The 26,521-nt window shown below is 43.6% G+C and overlaps 1 protein-coding gene across 11 annotated transcripts; it reads left to right on the forward strand.

The window, feature by feature from the left end:
• LOC1269406 (neuronal acetylcholine receptor subunit alpha-7) lies at window positions 1–26,267 on the forward strand. Of its 11 annotated transcripts, XM_061646433.1 has the most exons (14): window positions 1–1,681; window positions 4,638–5,349; window positions 5,472–5,611; window positions 6,054–6,098; window positions 8,063–8,107; window positions 10,029–10,138; window positions 10,236–10,416; window positions 10,515–10,590; window positions 10,667–10,861; window positions 11,346–11,432; window positions 15,842–15,951; window positions 16,026–16,249; window positions 16,345–16,515; window positions 16,843–26,267. In XM_061646433.1, the coding sequence occupies exons 2-14, from the start codon at window positions 5,289–5,291 to the stop codon at window positions 16,925–16,927; spliced, it is 1,530 nt and encodes a 509-aa protein (XP_061502417.1). In that variant the 5' UTR covers window positions 1–1,681; window positions 4,638–5,288; the 3' UTR covers window positions 16,928–26,267. The 11 variants fall into 11 exon arrangements, with proteins under 11 accessions (XP_061502417.1, XP_061502407.1, XP_061502410.1 ...); XM_061646423.1 differs by lacking the exon at window positions 8,063–8,107; XM_061646426.1 differs by lacking the exon at window positions 8,063–8,107 and having other exon boundaries at window positions 16,026–16,243.
• Window positions 26,268–26,521: the final 254 nt, after the last annotated feature.

The following is a 26,521-nucleotide window of genomic DNA, read 5'->3' on the forward strand; positions in this document are numbered from 1 at the left end:
GTTTGATATTTGTTTTAAATTGTATCTGTGTTTGTATCGATATGTACAATCTTATTTTGTGTTTGTAAAACAATTAGATCGATTTTGTTGAACCATGCTTAAACCTGGTGGAAATAGACGCGACATGTTCATGTAATGATGGTACACGCTGCATTTAAAGGGGTTTTCCAAGAGTTCGCATAGCCGTAAAACACTTTATTGACTCTTTCCTACGTGTAATGTAATGGGAATTGAACTCTATAGCACCCTAATTGGACAAATCCAATAGGAATTTTCAAGAAGCCATAGAGTGCAATTTTCATCCACATGAAGTTCATTTCCTATCAGAAAGAGTCAATGAAATGTCCCACAACTATGAAAACCCCTGGAACACCCTGTCACGTTCAATAGTTTGAAATTAATATTATTTTTCTTTTTAAACGAAGTAGCTTAACAGAGCTCAACCGCTGGTGGCTGGTAGCAAGTGCCCCTGTTTAATCAAATTTTGAATTCGCACGTGCAAACCAAGTTAGCCGCACACGTGTGCACAGGGAAAAAAGCTCGCCAACAAAAGCTCACCCTCACGACAGTTCGCCCCGAAACGACGCGAACGGTGGCGAAAAATTGTGGCGTTCGCTAAGCATGCTAACACCGAACCGAACGCGGCGGCGCGGGCACGCATGAGCCGTACCGAGCACGCCTCGGAAAGCGCAAAGATTTGCCTTCAATGAACGGAAGCGCTCGGCCGACTGACAAGTGCAGAAAAGGCAGTCAAACCGTTAGGCAGTGGCACCCGCGTCGTGACGGATTGGCAGACACAAGTTACACCAACACACAAAAAAAAAAAAAAACACTCAGAGGCAGAAATAATGAGACTTCTGCTGGTGGTGTGTGCCCCTTGAACGCATTGAGTAGCGCGGCCCCTTCCACCAAATACGCCAGGAACCTCTAAACAGGAGCAGCAGCGGCAGCAACAACTAAGAAGGATTTTTATAGTGTGTGGTGTGCTTTGTTCGCTTCCCTTCCCCGTTTTGGATTCCTCGACTATTGAACACGCCAGGATTTGATTGTGCGCCCGTTCGATTGTTCGACTGTTGGAGGCGAAAGGTGCTGGTTGCGCTTTTTTCTTCCCGACCTTCACGTCCGTGTGTGTGTGCGTGTGCGTGTGAGTGTGCATGGCGCACTGTACTTCACAGCAAAATTCGGTCCCATCAGGACATTGCGCGAGGACGGGTGAACTTTTTCCGCTCGCGCCGCCCCGCGTGTAAGAGGAGCTTTTGCTTTTTCGTACTCGCGAAAGTGTTTAAACGTCGGATGCAACAAGCAAGCAGCGAAGGTGGTGGAACGCGTGCCACCCTCGGCTGGTCGGTGAAGCAATAGTGAATTCGCACCAAAGTGGGTACTTCTTTGGCCACAACAGCGGGGAAGCAAATCAAAAAGTGCTGTGAGTGTGTGTGTGTGTGTATGTGTGCATCATCCATCCCAACGGAAAGGAAGCAACGCGCGATACGCCGTCCCGCCCCCTGCACCGACCACTCACGCAAACACACGGTGGTCTCCTGTGCCCCTCTGGCCTTCTGGGTGCTGCTACCTGTGTTTCTGCCTCCGTTTTTCTGCACAAGGACATCATCATCATCCATCCCGCTCCTAGCCCCTCCTCGAGAACCAGCAGTGAGCAACAAGGAAACGTATTTCAGCAATCGTACGTGTTCGAGCCGCCATTGCTTTTCATCAACCCGTAGCGCTGCTTTCTTTATTTTCTATTTTTTTTCTTTCTGTTTTCTAGTTGAAAAGCATTCGATTTGAGTTTTGGCCCCATAAAAGGAGCACCCATCATCCGCTTGAGCGAGCGCCCCCCCCCCCCCCTTTATTAACTATCGAAAAAGACAAAAAGCCTTGATTAGTTTAGTGAAAACCCCATTGTGATAACGATCTCTCTCCCTGTAAGTGGATTTCCATTCTTCTTATCGCTCTTTTTTTTTTCGCTCGCTCACTCCCATCGTCCTGTTGTTGCAAAAAGCTAGCTACACTGTTGATACACATCTAGATGTATGCCGTGTGCGCGCGCGCTGACGATGCGAACCGAAATTATGTTGGGAAAGCTTTTGGGGTCGGTCGGTCGGTCGGTCGGTTCGACTGCACACAGTGAGGGAAGCATTCCCGTGCAGTGCGTGTACCAAAGCCAAAGGCAGATAGTGGCTTTTAGTAGTAGTAGTGTGGCGACGGCGGGTGGTGGTAGTAGTAGCAACACCAGCAGCAGCAGCAGCAGCAGTAGTAGTAGCTTTGGCAGGACATGACCCTTTTTGGCAGGTGATGGATAGCCTGAATTCAATAAAATCGACCAATCGGTACGTTGCCCCCTGCGTCCGAGAGTTAGTCGGGCAGCCAAAACCCCCCTCGTGGTCGACAATTTCGGTGCCGTGCGGGCGGCAGCAGTAAGCGGTTAGAACTGGACTCCAGTCTGGCTGGCACTCCAGTCGGTTGGCCACGTGCCAATGAGGCAATTGGGCGAAAGTGCAACCCACAGTCACAGCTAGACGACCAAGGGTAATGTGTGTGTGTGTTTGCGCGAGGACAAATCGAAACTGCATGGAAGCGTCGATTTCGCGGAGCCGTTCAAGAATTTGTTCGCTTTCTTTTGCCCGCCTGTGGAGATTTTGACCTTTTGGATTGATTTCAAGTTCATTGCGTTTTTGCCCTTTCTGGCTAGCCAGGCACTGGACTGCTTGACAACCCTCTGCTGGTTCACCATTTAAAGGCCTCCAGCATCGCATCCTCTCACCACTGTGTTGATCACATTAACAAAAAGACAAATATGTATGTGTGCGCGTGTGTCCCATTCCAGGTTAACCCAGTTACAAAGCTCAAGGACAATGATTCGTGCGCCAGGTGTCCACCAAACTTCGGTGGCCGTGTGCGCGTATGTGAGAGTGTGTGCGTGCGTTACTGTGCAGTTGTACCGTTGGGGGGTTGGTGAATCGCAAGGACACACATATATTTGCTATATGCTGCACTGCCCATCCACCGTGTGCACCCAAGATTACAAAAAAAAAGAAAGAATATATCGTGATATCCTTGTGTAGTTCGAAACAACCCATGCCCCCTCCCCCCCCCCCCCCCCCCCCCCTGTCCCTCAACCTTCAAAACTGGAGAACGTCAAAACTCTCTTTTACCCGCGAATGGGTCGTTCTCTTCCTTGCACGGAGTTCATCTCTCAGTCAACTCTTTGTTCTCTCTCTCGCTCTCTCTGTCGCTCGTTCTCTCGCAGTGAAAGTCAGTGGCGTACATATCCTTTGCGCGCTTTGTACGCAAGCAAGAGAGCACACGCGGAAGCAGGCACACGTCGGTGTGGCGAAGGGGAGGAGGCACGTGCGCTGATCGAAGCAGCAGGCTGTGTTGTGTGTGGTGGTGGTGAGGTAGTGGTTCAAATAGCAACAGAGCAGTAACAAAAATCGAACCGCGAGCGACTCCTGCTCCCATCGATAATCATTCGTTGCTGCAAAAAAAAAAACGGGAACACACTTCCTCCTCTATCCCTGGCTGGCAGTAGCCCCAATCCTGTAAAACCGGGCAGGCAGGCCCAGGCAGGCCCAGGCAGAAGACAAAGTTTTTCGGTATATTGTACATCGCCCTCAAAACGGAGCGCCATCGCCGTTCCGCATCTAGTAATATCCTGCAAATGTGTGGCTGTGTGTGTGTGTGTGTGTGTGCGTTTGTGGTGCAGAAAACATATAATATCCCATTTTCCCAACCCGCTTGGCTTGTAAATCACATGCTGCGCTCTCCGCTCTCCTCCCTGTGGGAAGGGGCAGATGGACGAGGGGGTGGTGATGGAGATGGTGGTTAAGATTTGCTGGTCGGTAAGGTTAGGGGCGCAGCGCAGTGAATGAATGAATGAATGAAATTTTCAAAACTAGGACACTGGCGTGCTCGAAAAGCCGTCTCGGGCTGAGAGGAACATACTGCTGGTGCGCAAACTTCTTGGAGGGGAGCGGGATCGTGTGGGTGAGAGTGGACAGGAGAGCAGTGTGTCAGGTGGAGGAATCGATGGGTTGGAGGTTGTGCCTGTAACACAGGCGTGTGTGTGCGCGAAAAAGGAACGGTTGGTGGTGTTCAAAAACACACAGAAGGGCGACATGTGTAAGCAATACACGACAGCAGCAGCATTGTCGGCCGCCCATCTTTGCCCCACATCTTTGGTGGTGGTTGCTTCACATAAAATATGCATACGATCTGCAACCGTAAAGAAGGACGACTCTGGGCAATTTAGTGGCCATTTTAAAATCGAAGTTTGGCAAAGGGGTTTAGCATCTCCTGGCATTCATATTTCATTTCATTCTGTGGGGAGCGCGCAAGTTAGATTAGTGTTTCGATACATCGATTAACCCACCCTCCCCCATACATGTGTGTGTGTGTGTGATAACGTCGATAACGTCAGCCAGTTGTTTGCCCACTTTACGCCAAAGATGGCTAAAGTATCTTAATTACTCGCTTGTTTTCATTATTGTTACTGCTTAAAACTTGCAAATTTCCAACCTAACAACTGAATTATTAATTTAATTTCTCTCTTTCTCCCTCTCTCTTTCTCTCTCTCTCTATCTCTCTCTCTCTCTCTCTCTCCGCTCTCTCTCTCTCTCTTGTCTCTTTCCTCTTTGCAGTACAAGCAATAGAATATCGCCGAAGCAGACTGGTGGACGTGGCAGCGGTTACCGGTCGTGATCACGTGGCCAGCAGATGAAAATTAAGCTTTCCAACACTTTTGCCCCATTTAGCTAATTGCAATTTGCATGTGCACTTTTGCGCTGCACACCCGTTCTCTGTACCCGCCCAAACTGGCCCACACATTGCGCGGCACAGCCACACAGCCACAGGAGCAGTGAACGCAACAAACGCAGTACGCAGTAGCACTGCCATGCACGTGCATCCCGCCGTCGTCCAGCGGATTTATGGTAACGCCAGTGGAATTGAAAGAGTAACCTCCCGCCTGCCACGCCTGAGTCACCTAGGAATTGTACGCAATCACTGTGTGAATTGAGGCTGGATGCGCACTACCGTTGCGGCGCATTACACCGACCCCTGACCGGACAGGACGGATTAAGCACGAAAGGATACACACGACAGTGGTGGGAAGCAGCAACGATAATAGCTCAAAGAAGCGCAACACCCCCCCCCCCCCTCCCTCCTTCGCGTTCAAGAAACCACACACCGCTGCCGCTGTTGTTCGCCTTTCCGATGAAGATCATTAAAAGCGCGTGAAATGTGTAATCGCTCAGCGCGGCGAACAGTTTCGAGTGGCGTTGCGTTCAACGATGTATTTTGTTATGGATTTGTATCTCATCGTTTTGTGTCTGCTGGTCATCTACATTAAGGGTAAGTCTACTTCATCTATACCTTCCAGCGCCCCCGAGATCACATTATTGACAATCGTTTCTCGGTTTCTTTTTGTTTTTTGTTTCTTCTGTTTTCCTTCGACGACGCAACGGCAATTGCAGACAGCTTGCAGGGACCGCACGAGAAACGACTGCTGAACAATCTACTGGCAACGTACAACACGCTCGAACGCCCGGTCGCCAACGAGTCCGATCCGCTGGAAGTGAAGTTCGGGCTGACGCTGCAGCAAATAATCGATGTTGTGAGTATTGCCCGTGCCGGTGGTGCTCCCGTTGTGACACTCACACCCCCTCCGTAGCTCTCTCTGGCTTCAAACCAAAAAAAAACCACCTATTGGGTTTTTCCGTTTTGTTTTCCAATTTTTGGGTTTTGGTTTTCGGTTTTGGTTTTGTTCTGTTCCCCTACTGGACTTGGGTTTTTTTTAGTTTTGTACATTTTTACTGTGCCCGTCCGTGTCGATCCGCCCGCGCGCGCTCACGGATTTCTGTCGTACCGGGCCGGGCTAGCCACGTACGTGCGTGCGTCCGTGCATTTTGCTTAGCACTGCAGGGCTCTGCGTACAGGGCACTCTGATACCTGTGTATACCATGTGTATACCTCTCTCGTGTTTATGTATGTGTGTGTGTGTGTGTGCGTTGTGTGTTGCATTATAATCAAGTTACCCGTTATTGAACCTATTCTAGGACGAAAAAAATCAGATACTCACTACCAACGCTTGGTTGAATCTGGTAAGTGGCATGTACCCGGGCGCAGCGACACGCTCTTCGCAGCATTATACCATAAAATATCTCCAACACCCTTGCCAGGGGTTTATTGGATTAGGAAACACACTTGTTTTCGCAATTGGGATGATGAAGCCTATATTTATGAACAGTTACGCCTACTTAACCCCGCGCGTGGGAAGTGGGGGGGGGGGGGGGGATTGTGCGGGATCATGAAGGGATGACTTCTTCCACTGCCGCCTGCGGAAAGCACAAACCGTGCAGAACAAACTTGTGTCAAACTTTCTCCTTGCTCTTTAAACTATTCTCCGGTTCTTTATCTTTCACAATCTTTATCGTTCGATATTAGTTACTAAACAAACACACCAACACACATACACAGCTCTCGTTCGCAGGGAGCGCGGAACAACAGTTTTAGTGTCAACTTCTGAGGCACAAGAGCTTGCTCCAGCTTACACTTTATGGCTTTCAACGGTTCCTTATCTTTCGATGTTGTATCTTTCGTTCAATGCATGCTTCTTTTTTTTCTCAATCACTGAGGTACACAACAACAAAAAACATAACATGTGCACTAAATGTGTACTATTTTTACAAACACACACACACACACACATACAGCGACACAAAAATCCTATACCCTGCATAACAACGGAAGAAGTCATCCTTTCTACTCGAACGCCTCGCCAGCCCGCTAATGACAATGGTGGTGTTACTAGTTCTAATACGAAGCATATAAACAACCAACCGTCCCACCCCACCAGTGCATTTTGCTATAAAATATAATTGTCGTGTCTTACTGGACTTTTCACTACTCGCTGTGTGTACTTACTTGTGATTTGTTGTTTTAACTAACCGAATATAAAGCTTAACCAAGCAACATCAAGCAAAAACACATGCGTAGTTGCGCCTAAAATTCCTCCCCGAGGAACGGTGCGCGGAGTCCGCGTTAAATAGTTCGTAATCTTAAAACTGGGAAAACGTTTCCCACTAAAACAAACACTCCATCATTCCCCTGCCTAATTAACTATAAACCATATGCGTAGCAAAAGCCCAGCAAAGGCTTTACTAACTAAATAGCAAAATTAAAGCTTCCCTCACTTAAAAAAAAAACAAACAAACTACTAATTTAAACAAGTGTTAAACATCAAATAAAAACCAGATATTTAATTGAAAATAAAAATGCGCCTAGGCTATTTGGCATCTCTGTTTATGTCGCTTTTAAATGGGTACATGTCATAATCATAGATTTATCGTTTGTAATATAATAAACTTTTTGTTTTGTTTTGTAATCGAGTTTCCTCACAAAGCAAAAAAGAAATGCAAACCCCTCGAAGACAATTGTCGATGATTTGCGACGTTTCCTCTTTTTCACAAACCTTAATCAAGATCCTAATACTCATAATCTGCATGTATTTACTAAACTCGATTTTCTTCGATTGTGCGTGCGTGTGAAAGTTTTGTGAGGGCCGGTGGCCAGCGTGTTTAGCTTCACCTGGTGTGTGTGTTTTAGATAATACCTAGCTGATTTATTAGGAATAATGTTAATCTCTACGTGTCTGGAAATTTTTTTTTTTAACCATTGATTTTGATTCTTACCCCTTACTCGCTACCTCACACCCGTGTTTTTTGCATTAGTATTATAATTATTATGATTATATTTATTATCATTATCATGACACCAAGCAAGCGCATTGCAAAGCGATCCTGCAGCGTACGATTTTGAAATCACCGATCTACACGGTTTTGTTATTACCATTTTACTACTTCCTTTTCGATTCTTTTCGTCTCTTTTTTCTGTCACCTATTGCCCCCTCCCGCCCTTGATAAGCTCTGTTTGATAGCACCAGCGGATTGTTTGTTTATTTTCTCTTATCGTTTGTCGTTTGTCGTTATTTGTCAGTTTTTCTTATGCAAATAGCGTTTGTTTCCTTTGATTTAATCCATTCATTTCTGCAAATTGATGATTGTAGGACGAGAAGAATCAACTTTTAATAACGAACATATGGCTGTCGTTGGTAAGTTACACGTCTTCACGGTAAAGTTTGCATGCTTTATAAACGGACAAACTATGATTAAATATGCAAAGCTCACAAAAACAAAACAAAGTTACTCTAATATCGCCCACCTATACCTTAGACCTTATCTTACAAAAGCTTAGGAGTGTTTGGATGCATAGCGTTGCGAACGAGTTATTTCATACCGAACCTTGTTTGGCTCTCCTAAAGTATGAACTTTAAAAAAAAAAACAAACAAACACAAACATACACAAGCCAGCTTCCTAGGGTACTCTGCGTACAGTTGCATAGTTGCTGCCATCTTTCTATCTCCCTTAGAGCCTCTGTACGATTGGTTAACTACTATTTCTACTCTTTATACTATTACTATTGCTGCTGTCACTATTTCCTATTACAAAATCTTCTACTATCTAGCTATTGGTTTGAATGTAGCTGGTTGAACACATGTACATGTACAATTATTACACCTGGTTTTTGTCCTCGTTACTGTTATATCGTCTAGTGCTTTGATCCGATTGGAACTGTGATGCTTCAGAACAGAAAGATTTTGTTCTGAAAAGTATCCATACGTTTAGTGTGTGCTCTATTTTGTCTCATAAAATATGACGCTGTTTGAAAAAGGGAAATAATAATCTCTGTTCACACAAAAAAAAAAACAATACGGCAGAATTAATGTCCTACAATAGCTAGAGTTTAATGTAATGCTCTTGTATTATAATAATAGATGATACTTATTGTCTACAATAAGAACATTAATTTTTTTTAATAAAAACATCAGTTAGCAAAATAAGAGATGAGTTATTACAGTTATCGTTAGAAAAGGTGGTCTTTGCAGCCATAATTTCAGCATCCTATACTAGATATTTGTTCACCGTGTACGTATGTGATACAACGTGTCTCGGTGGTCGAATTATAAACCGTACCGGCTATTACAAGCCCGGACAAAGGAGCCTTTCCCGTTCAGACCGTGCGTCATCCTATTTTAGCAAAGGGGATTACATGAAAAAATAGTTTTAATTTGGGTGTCCGATGTGTGTGTAACCCATGAGTAGGTTGGATATAATGCCCTAAACAAGACGAAGAAGGTCTGTAAGAATTATTACTATAAAACACCAATGTTTTTGAATATAGATAAAGACTACTTAGAATTAAAATATTTATGCCGTTTTTTCAACATAAAACCACATTAAAAACCAATTTACAATTTAAAAAAAAACATTTTCTGTAAAATTAACCTAACTGACAATAATGCACTCGATCATATAAATATGATACACACTAAACACAATACCTATGTAATTTGATATTAAAAAAAAAACTTCACCGTTGAAATGTTGCATGAGCTCGTGTTGTGTTTGTAGTTGTAGTTTGCGGTTTTCAATTTCCCCAGTCTGATACAAAAGTAGCGTAGTGTGGAATGCCATTAGCATATTGTCCCGTTATGCATTTGAGTCTTGTTGCATTAGCTTTGATGGAACACTTTTCCCTACTCTGTCCGTTGCATCGCAACTGGTTCGTTCTGGCCAGATCCCAAAGGCCTGATTGACGTATCGATCGACGGTCGATCAGCTCTCGGCTTGGCAGTTATGGCTGCCGCCCCTTCTGCATGTGGTGCAAATGCCTGGCTAATAATACTCATAATGCTACTACTACCGCTTCTACTCGTAAATGTTCATAAATATGGTTATCGCAATGGCTTCACAATATATACTATATATGATACGTAGAACCAATAGTTGTTTTGTACACTAAACCAATCCCATCAACTGGGGAGGTGCTCTTACCTCCTGGGTCGATGGCACGCGTGTGCTGCTGCCAGCGCAACACGGTGGGCACGTGCTGCATACATCTGTCTGGCCTGGCCCTCGAAACCAAAATAGCTCTCCACTGATTCAATTTTCGTGGCGACGGCCCATTATAGGAATGGAACGATTACAACTTGCGCTGGAACGATTCCGAATACGGTGGTGTGAGGGATTTGAGAATTACCCCGAACAAACTCTGGAAGCCGGACGTGCTGATGTACAACAGGTAGGGGGTAGCTGAAAATGAGGCTGTTATTGTCGCAACCCTTCTTATCGCTTAATCGCTTTCCGCTTAACCCCTCCCACGTCTGCAAACATTCCAGTGCTGATGAAGGATTCGACGGAACATATCATACGAATATAGTTGTGAAAAACAATGGAAGCTGTTTATATGTTCCTCCCGGTATTTTTAAGAGCACGTGCAAAATCGACATCACGTGGTTCCCGTTCGATGACCAGCACTGTGAGATGAAGTTCGGCAGCTGGACGTACGATGGCAATCAGGTAGGCGAAACTGTGGGTCCTGCTAGCGCCTCCTAATAGTCTCACAGTCCAAAAATGACAAGAATGACTAATTATTGATTGATTTTTTCCAATTCCAGCTGGATCTCATACTCAACTCAGACGATGGAGGCGATCTGTCGGATTTCATCACGAACGGCGAATGGTATCTGATAGGTATGGTATTACCGCACATGCTGCTGATGTCCGTCACTTCGTTGTCTACATCTATGCACTCTTGTCCACTTCACAGGAATGCCCGGAAAGAAAAATACAATAACATATCAGTGTTGTCCCGAGCCGTACGTGGACATAACGTTCACGATACAGATACGGCGACGGACACTTTACTACTTCTTCAATTTGATAGTTCCATGCGTCTTAATTTCTTCGATGGCCCTGCTCGGATTCACGCTTCCACCGGACTCGGGAGAAAAGTTGACCCTTGGTAAGTGTACGGGGAGTTGGGAAGAGTGTTTGCAGCTGCCATCTGCGACTACTGCCGGCGTCGCGATCCTCGTGGTTCAAAGATCAGGAAAACACGTGGCCGGCCTGTACATCCGATTCGACGCATTCAACCAAATCATCTGCTTGGCCCCTTACATTCGTAGATTCTTGAAGCCATCGATCCATTTCCCCAGTATTGTGTGTTATTGCCGAATTCTCACGACACAGGGCGCATTGTTTTGTTCGATACATGCATTTAACGCATAAACACCATCTGCCATCCTTCCACCGATTTGGGGCAATATACTCAAACTCAGCGCACTGCCCCCGTCCTGTCTGTTATAAGGTCCCAGGCCACCAGTTAAATTTCCATTCGTCTTACAAAACCATGCATAGCATGACGATAACATTCGAACACGGGCGAGCGCCATAAGCGGCGTGTAGTACGTGATATGTAAACTAAACCGACTTCACTTTCATTTCAGGTGTAACTATACTGCTATCACTCACTGTATTCCTTAATTTAGTTGCGGAGACGTTACCTCAAGTATCCGATGCAATTCCGTTACTAGGTTAGCCGATACTGAACTCATCCATTGCTAGGCATTTTGTGATGGTTTTTTGCCCCGTTTGTTTCATTTGTATTGTTTGTTTCTCTCGAGCTCCTCCACCATTTTTTCGATGAATGATTTTAGCTGTTATCCCGAATAACTGTGTAATTGTCTTTGTGTGTGTGTGAATGCTTGGCTTTGTCAATTTACGTTGATTGATATTGTGGTGATTTGTCTACTGTCGAATAGCTGTTTTGCCGGGACCGTTGGCAGAGCGTTTCTACGCATTAGTGCAGATTTCAAATCCCAAGTCATAATAATCTCAAGTCTAACCATTCTAATATATATGCGATGTGTAATGAGACAAGCGTTAAGCAACCAATGCCTAAAGAAGCAGTACATTTCGTGAACCTTCCGTTTTCGTGTGTAAACGATGGACAAAAGTTTAGCTCCAAACAATTTCCTTTAATGTCATTTGAAGATTTTTCTGTTAGTACTCTGGAGAGTATGTTCTTATTCTTTTTGATATCTATCTCTTATACCTACTCCCATTAGCCTCTTTACAAAACTGTTCTAGCACTAGATTTACGTACTTTCTTTTCCTCTCTGCTACAATGCTCTATTATTACACATATTTACGTCACTGCATAGTAGTGTACGCATTTCCTTTAATTTAGTCTACCAAATTCTTAATCTTAGTGTTATCATTTGCAGGCTAGTTGCAGATTACTAAATTGCATGATTTAGATGAACGGGGTTGCCATTCTATTTACTTATTCTGCTTTTTTATTCCAGTTAGCCATTCGTGGCACAATCCTTTTTGTCTATGTGCATCTTGTTCTACCTCTGTCTCTCTTTCTATCACTTGTTATATAGTGGCTTGGTTTTTCTTTTCATTTGTGTGTAGTTTTCAGGTTTTTTTTTCTTTTTTTTTTCTTAGCAGTCATTTTTTTATTTCAATTACTGTCCGGAAATTCACTAAACAGTAAAATGCCTACTAACATATCCGTTTCATAAACTCTTAACCAACAACTCATGAACAAAACTTAAAACAAAACATAACAATCACTAACACAGCCAATAAAGTGTTGCCTAAATAAATGTTCAACTGATGCAAGGGGAGGTTTAACGGATGTATAATATTCACTAACTAAGGCGTAAATGAAACTAATTTAAAAATGTTTATGCATAAACCACTACCAGTAGGACAACACTTTTGCTTTCTTGCGTTTACTCTGTGTAGTGTCATCAGTGATAAATTTTGCTTCCTTGCTTTACTTTTCCAATTCAAATGACATTCTGCCAAAAAAAAACAGGGAGCCAACTCCCCGGTGTCTCGGTGTGTTTGCTGCTGCTGCTAGGCCAAATCATATTGCGGGCAAATCATTACGATCAGTACCCGGTTCCGAACACTGTGTGGAAGCTGTCGAACAAACATTATGGAAATATGGCGTCGTCGTTGTCGTCGTCGTGGGTTGATTTTAGTTGTTGGTCTCCCCCCCCTCAACACACAACAGTTAAACAGTGCCTAACACACCTGTCTACCATCCTGACCCGAACAAAAGATCGTGCCACGAAACTGCTAAGGATTGTGCCAATGAGCAAAACCTGCGGTTAGCAGTCCTATTTTAGAATGTGGTATGCCTGTACCGGCCTCTCGATTTGTGATTCATTAGACAACTTGCTTTTGTTGCACACTACCGATCCAGTGAAAACAGAGAGAGAGAGAGAGAGAGAGAGCGCGCTTACAATGTTCAACGATTTAAGATGATGTTTTTCTTGTTATTTTTTACAGGACTTACTATACTGGTATCTCAAACTGTGTTTTCATTATTAGTGGGACATGTTATTACGAAAACGAGCGAAGCAGTCCCTTTGCTAGGTATAGCCTAAAGAAAGTAGTACTATACAAACCAAACCAAACAAAAAAAAAACATATTTGAATACAAACAAACAAATCAAAACGTATATTAATATCTATCCACTCCTTCCACGCCCTCAAGCAAATAATCAAAACAAAAACAAAAGGCTCTACTAGTAGCTCTACTAAGTAAACCTGGATAATTCAAAAACAATTTCCATCTTAACAGAACTTAATAATAAACCAACTGGTGAATGATTCGGCATCATTCCCGCTAACCGGCAGTGCGCGTGTGCGTGTACAGGTGTAAAATGCAGCTCGACCTAAAAACTAAGCGATAAGAGTTCGTATGGTGTGCCACCCCCACCCCCTCCCCCTGCACAACCATACATGCCTATGTATGAATCCACATATTTTACTACAATTACTAAACGAACGTATATAACGCTAATCAGTAAACTGTAGCTTTCGAGGTACTGAACATAATTATGTACAAACAGACGTTACCCAGCCGCAACTGCCATCTCAAACCTCCGGATTTAAACAACACTCTCTTAACTTGCTACCATATCATATCAACCATACACACACACACACATCCTTGCGTCCCTGGTACATTCCACCATCCCGAGCACAATACCATAAATCATATAATTCTCCTCCAAACATCATCCTCACAATCATGCATATACACATAACAAGCTTGCCACCATAATTTCGGGTGGAACAAGATGTACTTATCCTGCCACATGCTCCTCCACCCCTCCCTTGCAATTACTCGCATGGTTTGTTTTGTTTGCTTTCTACTACTCACATCCACCTCTGATCTTTCCGTTCTGTTGCAGAGTTTGCCCGTAATTTTAGTGCATTATTTCTGTTTCATTTTGAATTTCTTGGGTTCGTTTTCTCGGGCGTAGGCTAATGAAAGTTTTGCACAGTTTTCCCGTCCCTGCGCGCTCGATCCCTCCCCCTTTTAGAGTTCGATGATGAGGCGAGCATTAGTCACATCTGGCCCTTCCACCGATCGATTCAAGGGTTTGTCGCAGATGTTCAAGACATTATCCATTAACCGACAACACCACCTGTTCGGGCATAGAGTATGGTTTTTTTTTTACGTGACGAAGTATCTATATGTGGGTGTGGGTGTGTGCGTGTTTGCGTTTTAGCAAACGATGATTCGATTAAATAAATCAGTGCCTATCGCAAGGCATTTGGGCGTTCAGACTAGGGCACACAGAATTCTGAGCCGATCCTGGGGTTCGATATTGCAATGCAGCTCCCCTCTGTCTCTCTTTCTCTTTCTCTCTTGGTCTTGTTTCACTGCTCAGCTTGTTAGGGTTTGTGCGTTTGTGCTTTTTTTAGCGGTGTTGTGTTGTGTCTCTGCGATTCCAGTTTGCTTCAAACCTTCCAAATGTTCACACAACAAAATCCACTGTAATGTAAATACATATTTGTGCTACTTCTGTCCTTCTACTGCTGATAATGTGTAAAGATATTTTTTTTTAGCTGACCAAAAGTTATGCGCTCTATTGAGTTTCTGTTTGAAAATGTGCTTCACTTTATATGAGTTGTTGTCATTATTATTTGTCATCCGCTAGCTCTTGCTTATAGAAGACTTCACATCTCCCCCCCCCCCCCCTCTCGCCCACCCCGCATCCAAAAGTGTTGATAATCTGCGTATGAATTCTCAAACCACCTGCAGCTCGCAAAACGCTGCGAAATGTAGTGAATGTACATACCGCCGACATCATGGCGAATCATATATCTCGCTCATGTCCCACTAATGATGAAAACACAAAAGAGAGAGAGACAGTGGTTCAGCCAGTGTAGCAAAAGTTATTGGTCTACCTCTCCAGTTACTATAATGGAGAGCCAATATCTCTGGCACGAAGAACCGCACAGATACTTCGAAGCGTTCTAGGTCGATGATTTTTTTTATTTACATTTTGTCACCTCCCTATAGGCAAACCAACGCTTCGTTACTTTGTTCGTTACTTGAGACAAGTCAATCATGAATGTCTGACGAGGAAATTACATACGTTGCTGCTCCTCCCTTCTTAATCGTGGGTGTGTTTTTTGGTCGGAAGTTAACCGCAAAAATGTCCGCTACAGTACCAGCATCACAAAACGGAAGTTGCTGTCGGAATGTTGATTCTTGCCAATTTTGTTTTTACAATCCATCAAGCCACTCTCATCACCGACGACTGCATGCTTCTCGGCTCAATTCTACGTAATGTCACACGCCCAGTCCCTAGTCCTGTGCTACTAGTGCTCTCTGCATGATTCCAGCATGTTTATAGAATTTCGTATTTTTTGTTGTTGTTAGTTTTTGTTCATTTCAGTTTGGTTTTTGATTATTATCCTTTCGATGCATCATTGTTGTCGGTTGTTGGTTGTGTGACGGATTCTATCGTTCGCTTTCGATTTTTGGAATGATTGTTTAGTTTATATAAAAAAAAAAAACAGTAGTTTGCCTTTTCCATCTCAAATTCTGCCTGTCGTTTAGTGCACCACACTTGGCTCGCTCGTCCCTAATTGTCTTTTTTTTTTGTAATGCAACACATTCCAGGAACGTACTTCAACTGCATTATGTTCATGGTCGCCTCGTCGGTCGTGCTGACGGTTGTCGTACTGAACTACCATCACCGGACCGCCGATATCCACGAGATGCCTCCCTGGGTGAGTGGCCGCACGCACTGCAGCGAGACCAAGATGTTAGTTGCTCATCCCCCCGCTTTTGTTTTCCACCGCAGATCAAATCCGTTTTCCTCCAGTGGCTTCCGTGGATACTGCGGATGGGTCGACCGGGGCGAAAGATCACGCGCAAAACCATCATCCTGAGCAATCGGATGAAGGAGCTGGAGCTGAAGGAGCGATCCTCGAAATCGCTGCTAGCGAACGTGCTGGATATCGATGACGATTTCCGCCATCCCTGCTCCGGCATTTCTGGCTCGACCACCGCAATAGGAGGGTCAGTGTAAGTAAAGCTTAGCGGCTGGATGAAACCCCTCCAATGATACCGTTTCTTATTTTTACCTTCGAATACCACCCTTGTTCTGTTCACCGACGTAGCTTTACGCGTCTAACAACGGTCGAGGAGCAGAACGTCAGTTCCGGATGTTCGCACAAGGATTTGCACCACATACTGAAGGAATTGCAGTTCATCACGAATCGCATGAAGAAGGCGGACGAGGAACAGGAATTGATCAGCGACTGGAAGTTCGCGGCGATGGTTGTTGACAGGTAGGGGACATCGCCATTAGTGTCAGTCACGTGAACCCTTCCGCGAATCATGAGTAACGAATTTGGTTATTCTTGGATGATTCTTGGAATTCACGAAACTTTTGAAATTGATGAACCACAGCCAGAAAAATGTAAAACGATGACCACAGATTACATTTTTGTTGGGATAGCGTTGCGTGTGGAGATCCGCTTAAATTCCTTCAATTTTTAACAGTACAAGAATTTTGAAGATTTGTTATTTGGCGAGGACTTCCGAAATTCACTCCAAAATTAGATTACTTTTCTCCCTTTTCACTACTAACCATTTCCTGTTTGCGTTTTTTGCAGATTTTGCCTTTTCGTGTTTACATTATTCACAATAATAGCGACCGTCACTGTGCTTCTATCGGCTCCTCATATAATAGTGCAATAAATACGGCTTACTACCTGCGCGAGCAGCCCGCGGCAGACGGCAACCAAGCAAACCAAGCGAAGGGGGAGAGAAAACACAGTATATATACATATATACAAACACGCATAAAATATATACATATATTTTATAAATAAGTAGAGCGCGCGTCGTATGAAAATAGTTTGCAGTGATTCTAGTTAAAGCAAATGCGCATGATAGTGGGGGAGGAGCGAGCATTTTAAAAAGCAAAAGCGATTCCAATTATCAAAGCGTTGACGCCCTCGTACTGCCGAATTCCCCGTTTGCAGTGTAGCTTGCAAACAGCAAAACATCAATATAAAACACTAAGTGAAAATCGATGCCAAAGCACGGGCCCGGGACCGATTTCTTTGCGCGAGAAGGCCGCACCTTAGCTGGAAAGGTGTGTGTGTGTGCACGACCAATGTGAATAGAGCCCCCGGAGCACGACGCGCCGAAATTCGGATCGTCCCTTCGCCGGAGAAACGGGAGCGGCTCAGTGTGGCGTTTGCCGTCTATTTTACTGTTTACTTTCCTTTACCACGCGCTCTGGCACCATCCATCCCGGAGGCAGCACGAGCAAATAGACCACGAAAATAGGAAGTGAACCCGAGCGACTGCGCGATCGGTAGTTCCTTCTGCAGGCCGTGCTGCTCTGGTTTCTGTGTTCTATCCTTGGTTTTATCGAATCATTCATCATACTAACTTTCGTGTGTCTCCGTTATGCGTGAAAAACGAGTGAGAGAGGCACCAAGAGCTGTGTAAGATGCTGCTGGCTCATGTGAGGCACGACAAAAACCATCAGCTGATACAACCGATGCGCACATGTTCGTCGCACACACCCCAACCATCGACAGCCAACGTCATCTGGCTAGCTGCGCCACGAAACTCTACACCATCAATCGATGCAGCAAAGTAATTTATTGCAGCAAATCTACTACACATCCTGAGCAACAGGCTAGTAGAATCAAAAGAACAAAGGTTCCCCCTTTTTAAAGGAAACCGTAAATGGGGCAAAACAAAAACAAACATACAAACAAAACATTCGAGGGCTAATAGTGGTCGCCGTGATGCGAACTGCAAAACAGACTGCAATCAATGCTGCGAACGAACGTATGAGCACGTTACAAGAGTAAACGAATACCACCAAAAGCAAGCACAATGCGCGTAATGTAATGGAAACAACAGGGACAACAACATGGGTAAAGAGAGACACGGGAGCAGGACTTTTTTTTATGAATTAGAACAACGTATGAACAATGGAAATGATAAACAGCCAACAAACAAACAAAAACACGGCACCGATTGAAAGCGATAAAGGAAGGGACGCACGCGGGGAATAGAGAGGACGTATATTATAATCAAGCATCTTGATTTGATACGAGGACGCTGTTTGATACTGTAGTGTTGTATTTTTGGAACTAGTATACTAAGTGTACTGCAAGGGAAGAATAAGAAGAAGAAGTAGCAGAAGATAAATCGAACGACTTGATTAAAGTACTTTTATATTGAGGACTACTCATCTATATGTAGATGGTGTAATGGTAAATTATTTTAATTGTGTTTTAAACAAAACAAAATCAATACTTACAATGATAAGCAGGCTGAGCATGCATGGATGTGCACATAAGTGTACGTGTACGTGTTACGTGTGGAGGAAAAAGAGGGAATTAGAGAAACGGAGCGAAGGGGGAATAATGTAGAGTGAAGATTTAAGGAAGCGTTACTTTAAGTAGCAAAAGTTTAAAATCACGTATATGTTTAATATATGCGTGACAGAGGAAAAGCGAGATAGTGGGATACAGAGAGTAAAACAAAAAACAACTACAGAACAAACTTGTCATAGAGTTCGAATATAAAATTATAAATTTGCTCTTTCACGGTGCAAACTGCAAGCAAAAAAAAACTACACGACTCTCTTACTAGAAGAAGCAAATCGAATAGGTGCAACAAATAATTATGATAACAAAGAAATACAAAACTATATAAGAAAATACAGATAGGAGAAATATATATATATATATATATACATATATACTTAAATAAAGCGTGCGCGCGCGCACACGTTAGAATGCGCCGTTGCACCGTTGCAATCGGGTGAAAAGATGCTGCTCTGTGCGTGTGTGTCTGAGTGCGCAGGCATTGATATAGCAAACGGAAGTGTGTGAAACACACACACACACATATTTGGCAAACGCACTTTCACTTTCAGTAGAGGCAAGTTACGCGTGAACGTTATTCAAGAGTACCCAAATAGGATAACCGCAACAAGTCTGTCAGAAAATCAATGCAGCTTAGTGATAGGTTTCAGCTAACACGTAACGACAATGGGTGTTGTTAGTTGTTTGGATGCAACTGGTTGCAATGCAATACGCACACGGAAATGCCAAGAAACCCAAAGCCAAAAGATAAAGGAATGCCAAACTCACTCACTGCTGGGAAACTATTTATTACCAATTGAGATTGAACGGCTCTCACACATAGAGTACGCGAAGAAATATGCACACACATAAAAAACAAAAGCCAAAAAGGAATTCTGTTACAGTAGCGCCAGCGGGATGCGTTATAGCACGACGTTATAGCAATGTACTGCGACTGTAGGTTGACGTTTCTGGGGCGACTGTTTCCGTTCATTGTTGGACGCGAAATCGTCACGTACAGGTGTCAAAAGATTGTTAAAAGTAAGGGTAGTGGTGAGAGCTGTGCGCCTGCAAGGAGCAGCTAGACGACTCACGGCAATGTGTTATGTTAAATGATAGAGAATGTTTAGCGCATTGTCGGCCGTTTTGCAAAACGATGCTTTCGTTATTTGATGCGATGATTTTTAGAACGATTTTTTTGTTTTGTTCTTCTCTTTTAGTTGTTACGCACTCTAGTGTCTACTAAGGTACTATCTGTCACTACTATTCGTCATAGTGTGTTTTTGTGCTGCAGTAGCTGCGGCTGCTTCTACTACTACTACTACTACTACTGCTACAACAACTACTACTAATACTATCTACTGGTGACGCTGAAACTAAAACTACAACAACTACTATTACTAGGTACACCACACTACTTCAACTATTTACTAATTGCTACTAGTACGGTCACAACTGCAGAAGAAGAAAAAACCACGATGCTTTTGACATTATTTTTCGCCGACCTGAAGCCCTGCCTTGACAATGGGGGGACAAGTTTTCGATAGCGATGCGGGGTAGACCGAGCCGACCGAATCGAACCATGTATACTACTAACGCACGCACTACTCTGCAACAATAAGTGAGCGTCTCAATCAAAACTACCGAACTACACACTATTCGGTGCGCGCGAAAGGGAAGAAAATGGTGGCGTATAGTAGGAGGAGGGCAGCGATGCGACACTGATGCAAGGCGAACAATATCTTTACACTTAGAGCTGTCACTTACTCTGATATGTTCCTTGCAACAACAACAACAAAAAAGCCAAATGGTTTACACTACTTATACATGCATTTCAAAATTAGTCAGTTTTTTCACTATTTTACGTGCAGAGGCGGGGGGGGGGGGGGGTGGAGCAGCACTGCACGTTTTGTCGGACATTTGCTATTCGATTTATATACTTCCACACCTGCAGACAGAGCGCGACCAGAACCCACCAAATTGCGGCGTGTGATGCGACATATTGGCACGGTGTTTTGTACTTGTAGCTAAAATACGTAAATTCGGTCGAGTACACTGCAGATCCTTGCACCACTTCTGCTAGTTACGAAGACATCAGGAGAGAGCAAGAGCCATAAAAACGTCTTTTACTCGTAGGGTTTTACGCTATCGCTATCACTCACAAGACCAGGTCGGACAGGAATGCAAAATGGAACATTCGTAGTTTAAACATAATTTTAAGTCTGTTTTTTTGTTTGTCTCACACCAAAACTATAAAAAAACTGTGAGTTGCTCAACTCTACAAAGAATGCAAATCAAAATAGGGAAAAAGAAGATAAATAAAAAATTAGAAAAAGGAGGGTCAAAATCAAGCAAGTACATAGGTACAGGTACAGAACACACACACCTAGAAATAATTATATATTACTCTGGTAGCAGCATTTGTAACGTGCACAGCAAAAAAATCATGGAGTGTCAGCAGGCAAACCATTCCACTGCGAAGAGATTATAGTACAGTTCTATACTTATACATGCAGAAAAAAAGCATTTATACATACATAGAGGTATATATATATGTATATAACCAAGTTACATATATATAGGTGCATATTATATTGGTATATAATGAATATTTAATTTTCGTTACTCGTGATTAGGAAATGGTGGGGAAAGAGAGCAGGAGAGACAGAGAGAAAGAGAGAGAGTGTGTGTGTAACGTGGATTTGGTTTATGCTAAATTGGACAAATATCTTGCTATAGTTACACACGCTTCAAACGATTGCACCAGCGCAAGACGGTGAGCCACTTAGTGTTTTAAAATGTGTTCATATGGTTCGCGCGCAAGACTCTCGTAGCTAAAAAAAAACCCTCACCGTACAGAAACCGCAACACACGACACACCCATAGCCATACAAAAACACCAAGATTCAACTATAGTTAAAGGGTTCGTTTTACGACATCTGTTATTTCAGTGAGTCTTCCTTACCTAGGTCACGCGTTAAACGTTGTGTAGCGAACCAACCACTCGGTACTTCCTACTGCTCAAGTCTCAAGACAGGACAATTTGTTTATACGCGCTCTGCGCTTGCTGCACTGAGGAGCATCCCGTTGGTTCAATGGTTGACGTGCGGACGCTTGCGCAAGACCGGACCGTTATCCACTCCGGGAATAAGCGTGTGTTTTTAGTCTCGTTGCGTTGCAGCAATAAATGGAGCACCATCCGGTTGCGTTATATAGGGTTATATCGCTCTTTTAGGACTCCTAATTACATCAACAAGAAGAACGGAAAGATGATACTTTTCCTCATCTTGGATATACAGGATTTTGATCTGTATCTGCCCAAAATTGCAAGGCCATGGGAGAAACAGCCACAGAATTATAAAAAAAAATGTTAATTTCTTTGGCTTTTTAGACCGCCTGGTGCCCGCTAGTAACACGTTTCTCAAGTACGCTATATTTTGCAGCATTCAGCACTGAAGGTGCCCACCGTGCGCTCTTAGTAGAGGCATACACACAGCGATATTATAAACTTGCACCTACATATTGTACTGGAAACAATCGTGGTAAAACAACACACAGAACACAGCTGTGTGGCATAGACACAATATTCACGGGCCACGTGTATAAGCTGGACCCCATAAAAAGCAATGTACGGGCACACACGTAGCGAAGCTGTGTAGTATTGGTGCACGCAATAGTTTCTGTTTCGGCGGTTCTTTCCATTCCGATTGGATTGGACTCCACTATATTTGGACTCTAGTGGCCAAAATGTTATGATGATGCTATGATATATGAATTACCACACACAAACACACACATTAGCACTCTTACCAGGCACGGGATAAAGGAATTGCAGGAAGCATCGGTAATGTGGTATTTGTGTTTCCAGTTTACGTTGAAGATTCTAGCGACACACGACACGGATAATATTCACCATAAAGTGAAAGTGAATAGGAAACATTTATTTCGTTATACGAAGAGAGCAGCACCTGCAGACAGGGTTGTGTCGAGCAGCGAAAAGGCGGCGCGCATACGATCGAGTAGAACCGATGCACACCCGAGCGCATCGTTCCGTACATTATTACATTAAAACAATCGTGAGAGAACAATACTACTAATGCCCCCAAAATTAATTCTATTGCAACCAAAAACCAAAGCTATAAAAAAAACAAAGACAGATAAGAAAACAAACGTTAAAGCCAATCGAATGTGGCATCGAATGTCCACCGTAACGAAATTTTACCGTTCAAAACCGTTATTTTGTTACACGTGTTTCTTTCGACCTTATTAGCCCCCAGAACTTCCCCTTGTTACTTAAAAATTGAGGGAGGTGGGCGGCTCGCACACATTCACACACGCGCACAAAAACACACAAAAACTGGGACAATTTGCGTAGAGTGTAAAACTACTGTTACTGTTTGTATTTGCAGATATATTTATACGAAAGTCTACTTACTCTTATACTTATGGCATATTTTTCCGCTTCGGGAACGGCCCCCGCCGCCATCCCCGAAAGGTACACCTACAGAAAACACACACACACACACACACGCCACAGGAAGGAGAGATGAGCTCATTTCCTGCGGGTTTGAATACTACGGCTAGTTTACACACAGAAAAAGAAACTATTTATGTAACCAATTTTACATGTCCTTTCCGACGCGCCACTTTCCATTTTGGGGAAGAGAGATTTAGCAAAACGTGCAGACAGCAGCAGAGAACGGTAATAGGCGTAGGGGGAATAGGAAAGAGGCACGCGCGGAGAGGAAAAATTTCGTTGATGGATATTCCGTGCTACCCGTGGTAGTAAACGACGTCAGCCATTCCCTATGCGCGATCACTCCCCGGTGCAACCACTACCTGTCGTCGACGGTCAGGTTCGCTCCAACACTCTGTAACACACACCACACATTCATTCATTTTCGAATGGAAACCCGGTTGATCGTACCCCAAAAAAAGTCAACCAAAACAGTAACGATCCTATCGTGACGGAGTGTAGAGCGTACTTTCCCCGAATGGGAAGCAACCATCTGTTAGGAACGGAGCGTAAAAGAGAGGTAAAGAACTGCAGCTCCGATTCTGCATGGTAAATACAGCTCTAATGTCTAGCTAACAAACCGGGCAACAAGATCTTACTAATGTAAGCGCAACTAGCTAACGAAATCTGAACGCGTTTGCGTTCTTCGCGTTACTCGCCGCTCTGTGGACGCGGGTCATGGGAGTTCGAGCGCGGGCATCGCATCGAAATCTTATACCGGCCCCCCCCCCAACAGCGGTGTAACGATTATTACATTTCTACGAGTGTACGCCACTATGTCGGTCCATATCCGTTTTAGGATAACTGCAAACAGAAGCCTCGCGGGATGACACTGGCGCATCGGCAGTGGCCCGTAAAGGGCCAAGCCAAGCAAACGCGCGTATCCTCTCACTCTGACTTTCTAGAGTAGCAGCTGGGCGAGGAGTACTACTTGAAGCATACTGTTTCATGCACTAAACGAGAACTACCACCGAAATGCGGAACCTTGCAGTACTGTTGAAGTGCGAGGGATCGAGACGGAACCGTGCGGCACATCGTTCGAGGGCAATCAAGCTATTCCAGCGGGAAAGGCATTTTAATAGTAGTTCGTGTGAGCACCGAATAGGGGAGAGAGAGAGCAGTTAGTAGCAAGTTCCATCATTACCCATTTCATCTTGCAGTTATACTGCACTGTAATAGCAAGGTGTGCCCAATTTTGAACGTTAGCGATACATTCGTTCTCCCTTCCCTTGGAATAGAGGTAGTGTTTCAAGCCGTTAAACAGGCCAAAGGCTAGCGTATGTAGCTGTGAATCGGTACAGCGCAACACACAGGGAATCGATTCTACTTGCACTAGGACCATCATCCGTCGACGAGTGGTTGCAACGGGAGAGCAGTCGTTGTTGTGGGGCATGGTGTCGAGGGCCACGTAAAAAAAACGTAAATGAATTTCATAAATTCTTGCCAATCCACAGACGACCTGGAGTGTTAGTACGATCTTGTTGTACCTTTGTTGTTTGTTCGTTCTATCACTTATTACACTTCCTTAACCCTCTTGCACTACCCCCATAAACTGCAGCTTCCCACTCCTTCCGGGTGTTAATTGTGCCAGCTTGATTGCAAAACTTTACCTCCTAGTTTCTTCGTACAACATTAACTGTAAAGCACTGAAAATCGAAGAGGCAAATTAATTTCTCTTCTATTGCTCTTCCAGTTGATTGTTTGTTCCCTCTGTCCTCTAAATAACTCCCAGCCCCCAACCCAACCACACCTTCCAATGTGTTTGTTTCAACCAGTGTAATAACACTGCAGGAATGCTGTATCATGACGGTTGAGTATTTTCCAAAAGTATGGAAGTAAAAGCGATGTAGTGGAATTAAAAAAATAACACAACACAACACAATCATACATACTACAACACACACAAACAAGATCTATGTATGCCAAATGTTTTCAATGAAAATTTGCATCACATCAACTGTAAGCAGCAGAACACACACGGAAGTAAAAAAAAGAAATATGGCAAAAAAAAAGAAAGAGTAATTTTTACTAAATATAAGCCTGAAAGTTGAGGGCCTTAATAGTTCAAAATAATTACTAAAAACAAAAAAAAAAAACAAGTGTAAATAAGAATATTTTTAACAAAAAGCGCAAGTTTTTACGAAATAACAACTAAATGAAACGGTGAGTCTGTTATCGGGCGAGTCAAATTAACAGACGGTGTTTCGTCATATTGACGAGTATTTAAACAAACAAAAAACTGAGATAATTTTAAGACCCTATGCGTGTAACGAAGAAAGAATAAATAGTTACGGTTCAAAACGTAAATTTAAACAAACCACACCAGTTAAATACAGTTGAAACGCAAAACCAAACGGAATAGATAAAACTAAAAACGACACATACAAAACAAAACCCGAAATGAAGCAGCGCCGGGAGGGGGGGGGGGGAGACAGTAAAAGACAGGATCAAAAATACATAAAGAACAGAGTAGACAAAAACCACGAGAGCAAGAAAACAGCACTAGCAACACATTTTCAAATCGGAACAAGAATGCAAGTACTACTCTGGGAACGGGTGTACACACAAGCGCAATAGTTGTTTGTTTAAATCACCCTCCCCAATAGCAGAATTGTTCAAAGTAAGCAACCAAAACCGCGAACCCGTTTTGGGACGGAGGGGTAGGGAAACACAAGACAAGGACACGACAGCGCAACTCGATCGTACGTGTAGGGGAAGGGAACAAAACTATCACGTTCCAGGCGAGTGTAAAGACACTAGCAGCATGGGTGAAAGGATCACAAAGCGCTGAGAAGCAAAAGTTTGAGGAAGAAAAAGAGGAAATGCGAAAGAAACACGTTAAATGGTACTGGTGCACCGTGTGGTGCTGCTGATCGCACGGTGCAAGTATCGCGGCCGCGGGCGACCGATGCAATAGGGTGTTGTGTAAAGGGAAACCTTTTGTTTTTTGTTGTACTCGTAGAGACAGAATGGAGAGCATCTTATAGTTTCGATGTAAAAAAAAAGAAGAACCGATGCTGAAGAAATGGCGGAACTCAAAAAATGTTACACATACGAGTGTACTAAAAAATGAAAGTTTGTGTCTGCATGTGTGTGTGTTTGTATATATACATGTTAACGTTTTATAATAAAATATCCAAATAATAATTGCGAAAAATGCGGATCCACGGATCGTTGTTCCGAGTAATAGTTGCATTTCGAAGTGTGTATATGATGGTGCGGTATATCACAGTGTACAGCTAGCTTACCTTGTGTAGTAGCTCCTGCAAGACCGAACGTTTGCTCGGTTCACATCTAACCATCACAAGCCAATTTATTCCGAATTACGTGACAGAAATATAAAAATAATCTTTCTAATCTACCATCCCCTTCTTCAAGATTCGATTCTGCGTAGCACTTCTTCGAAACGACCTAAAAAAGAGCTACGACACATTTTGTATG

The sequence above is a fragment of the Anopheles gambiae genome, chromosome 2, assembly GCF_943734735.2.
Source record: "Anopheles gambiae chromosome 2, idAnoGambNW_F1_1, whole genome shotgun sequence".
NCBI classification, from domain to species: Eukaryota; Metazoa; Arthropoda; class Insecta; order Diptera; family Culicidae; genus Anopheles; species Anopheles gambiae.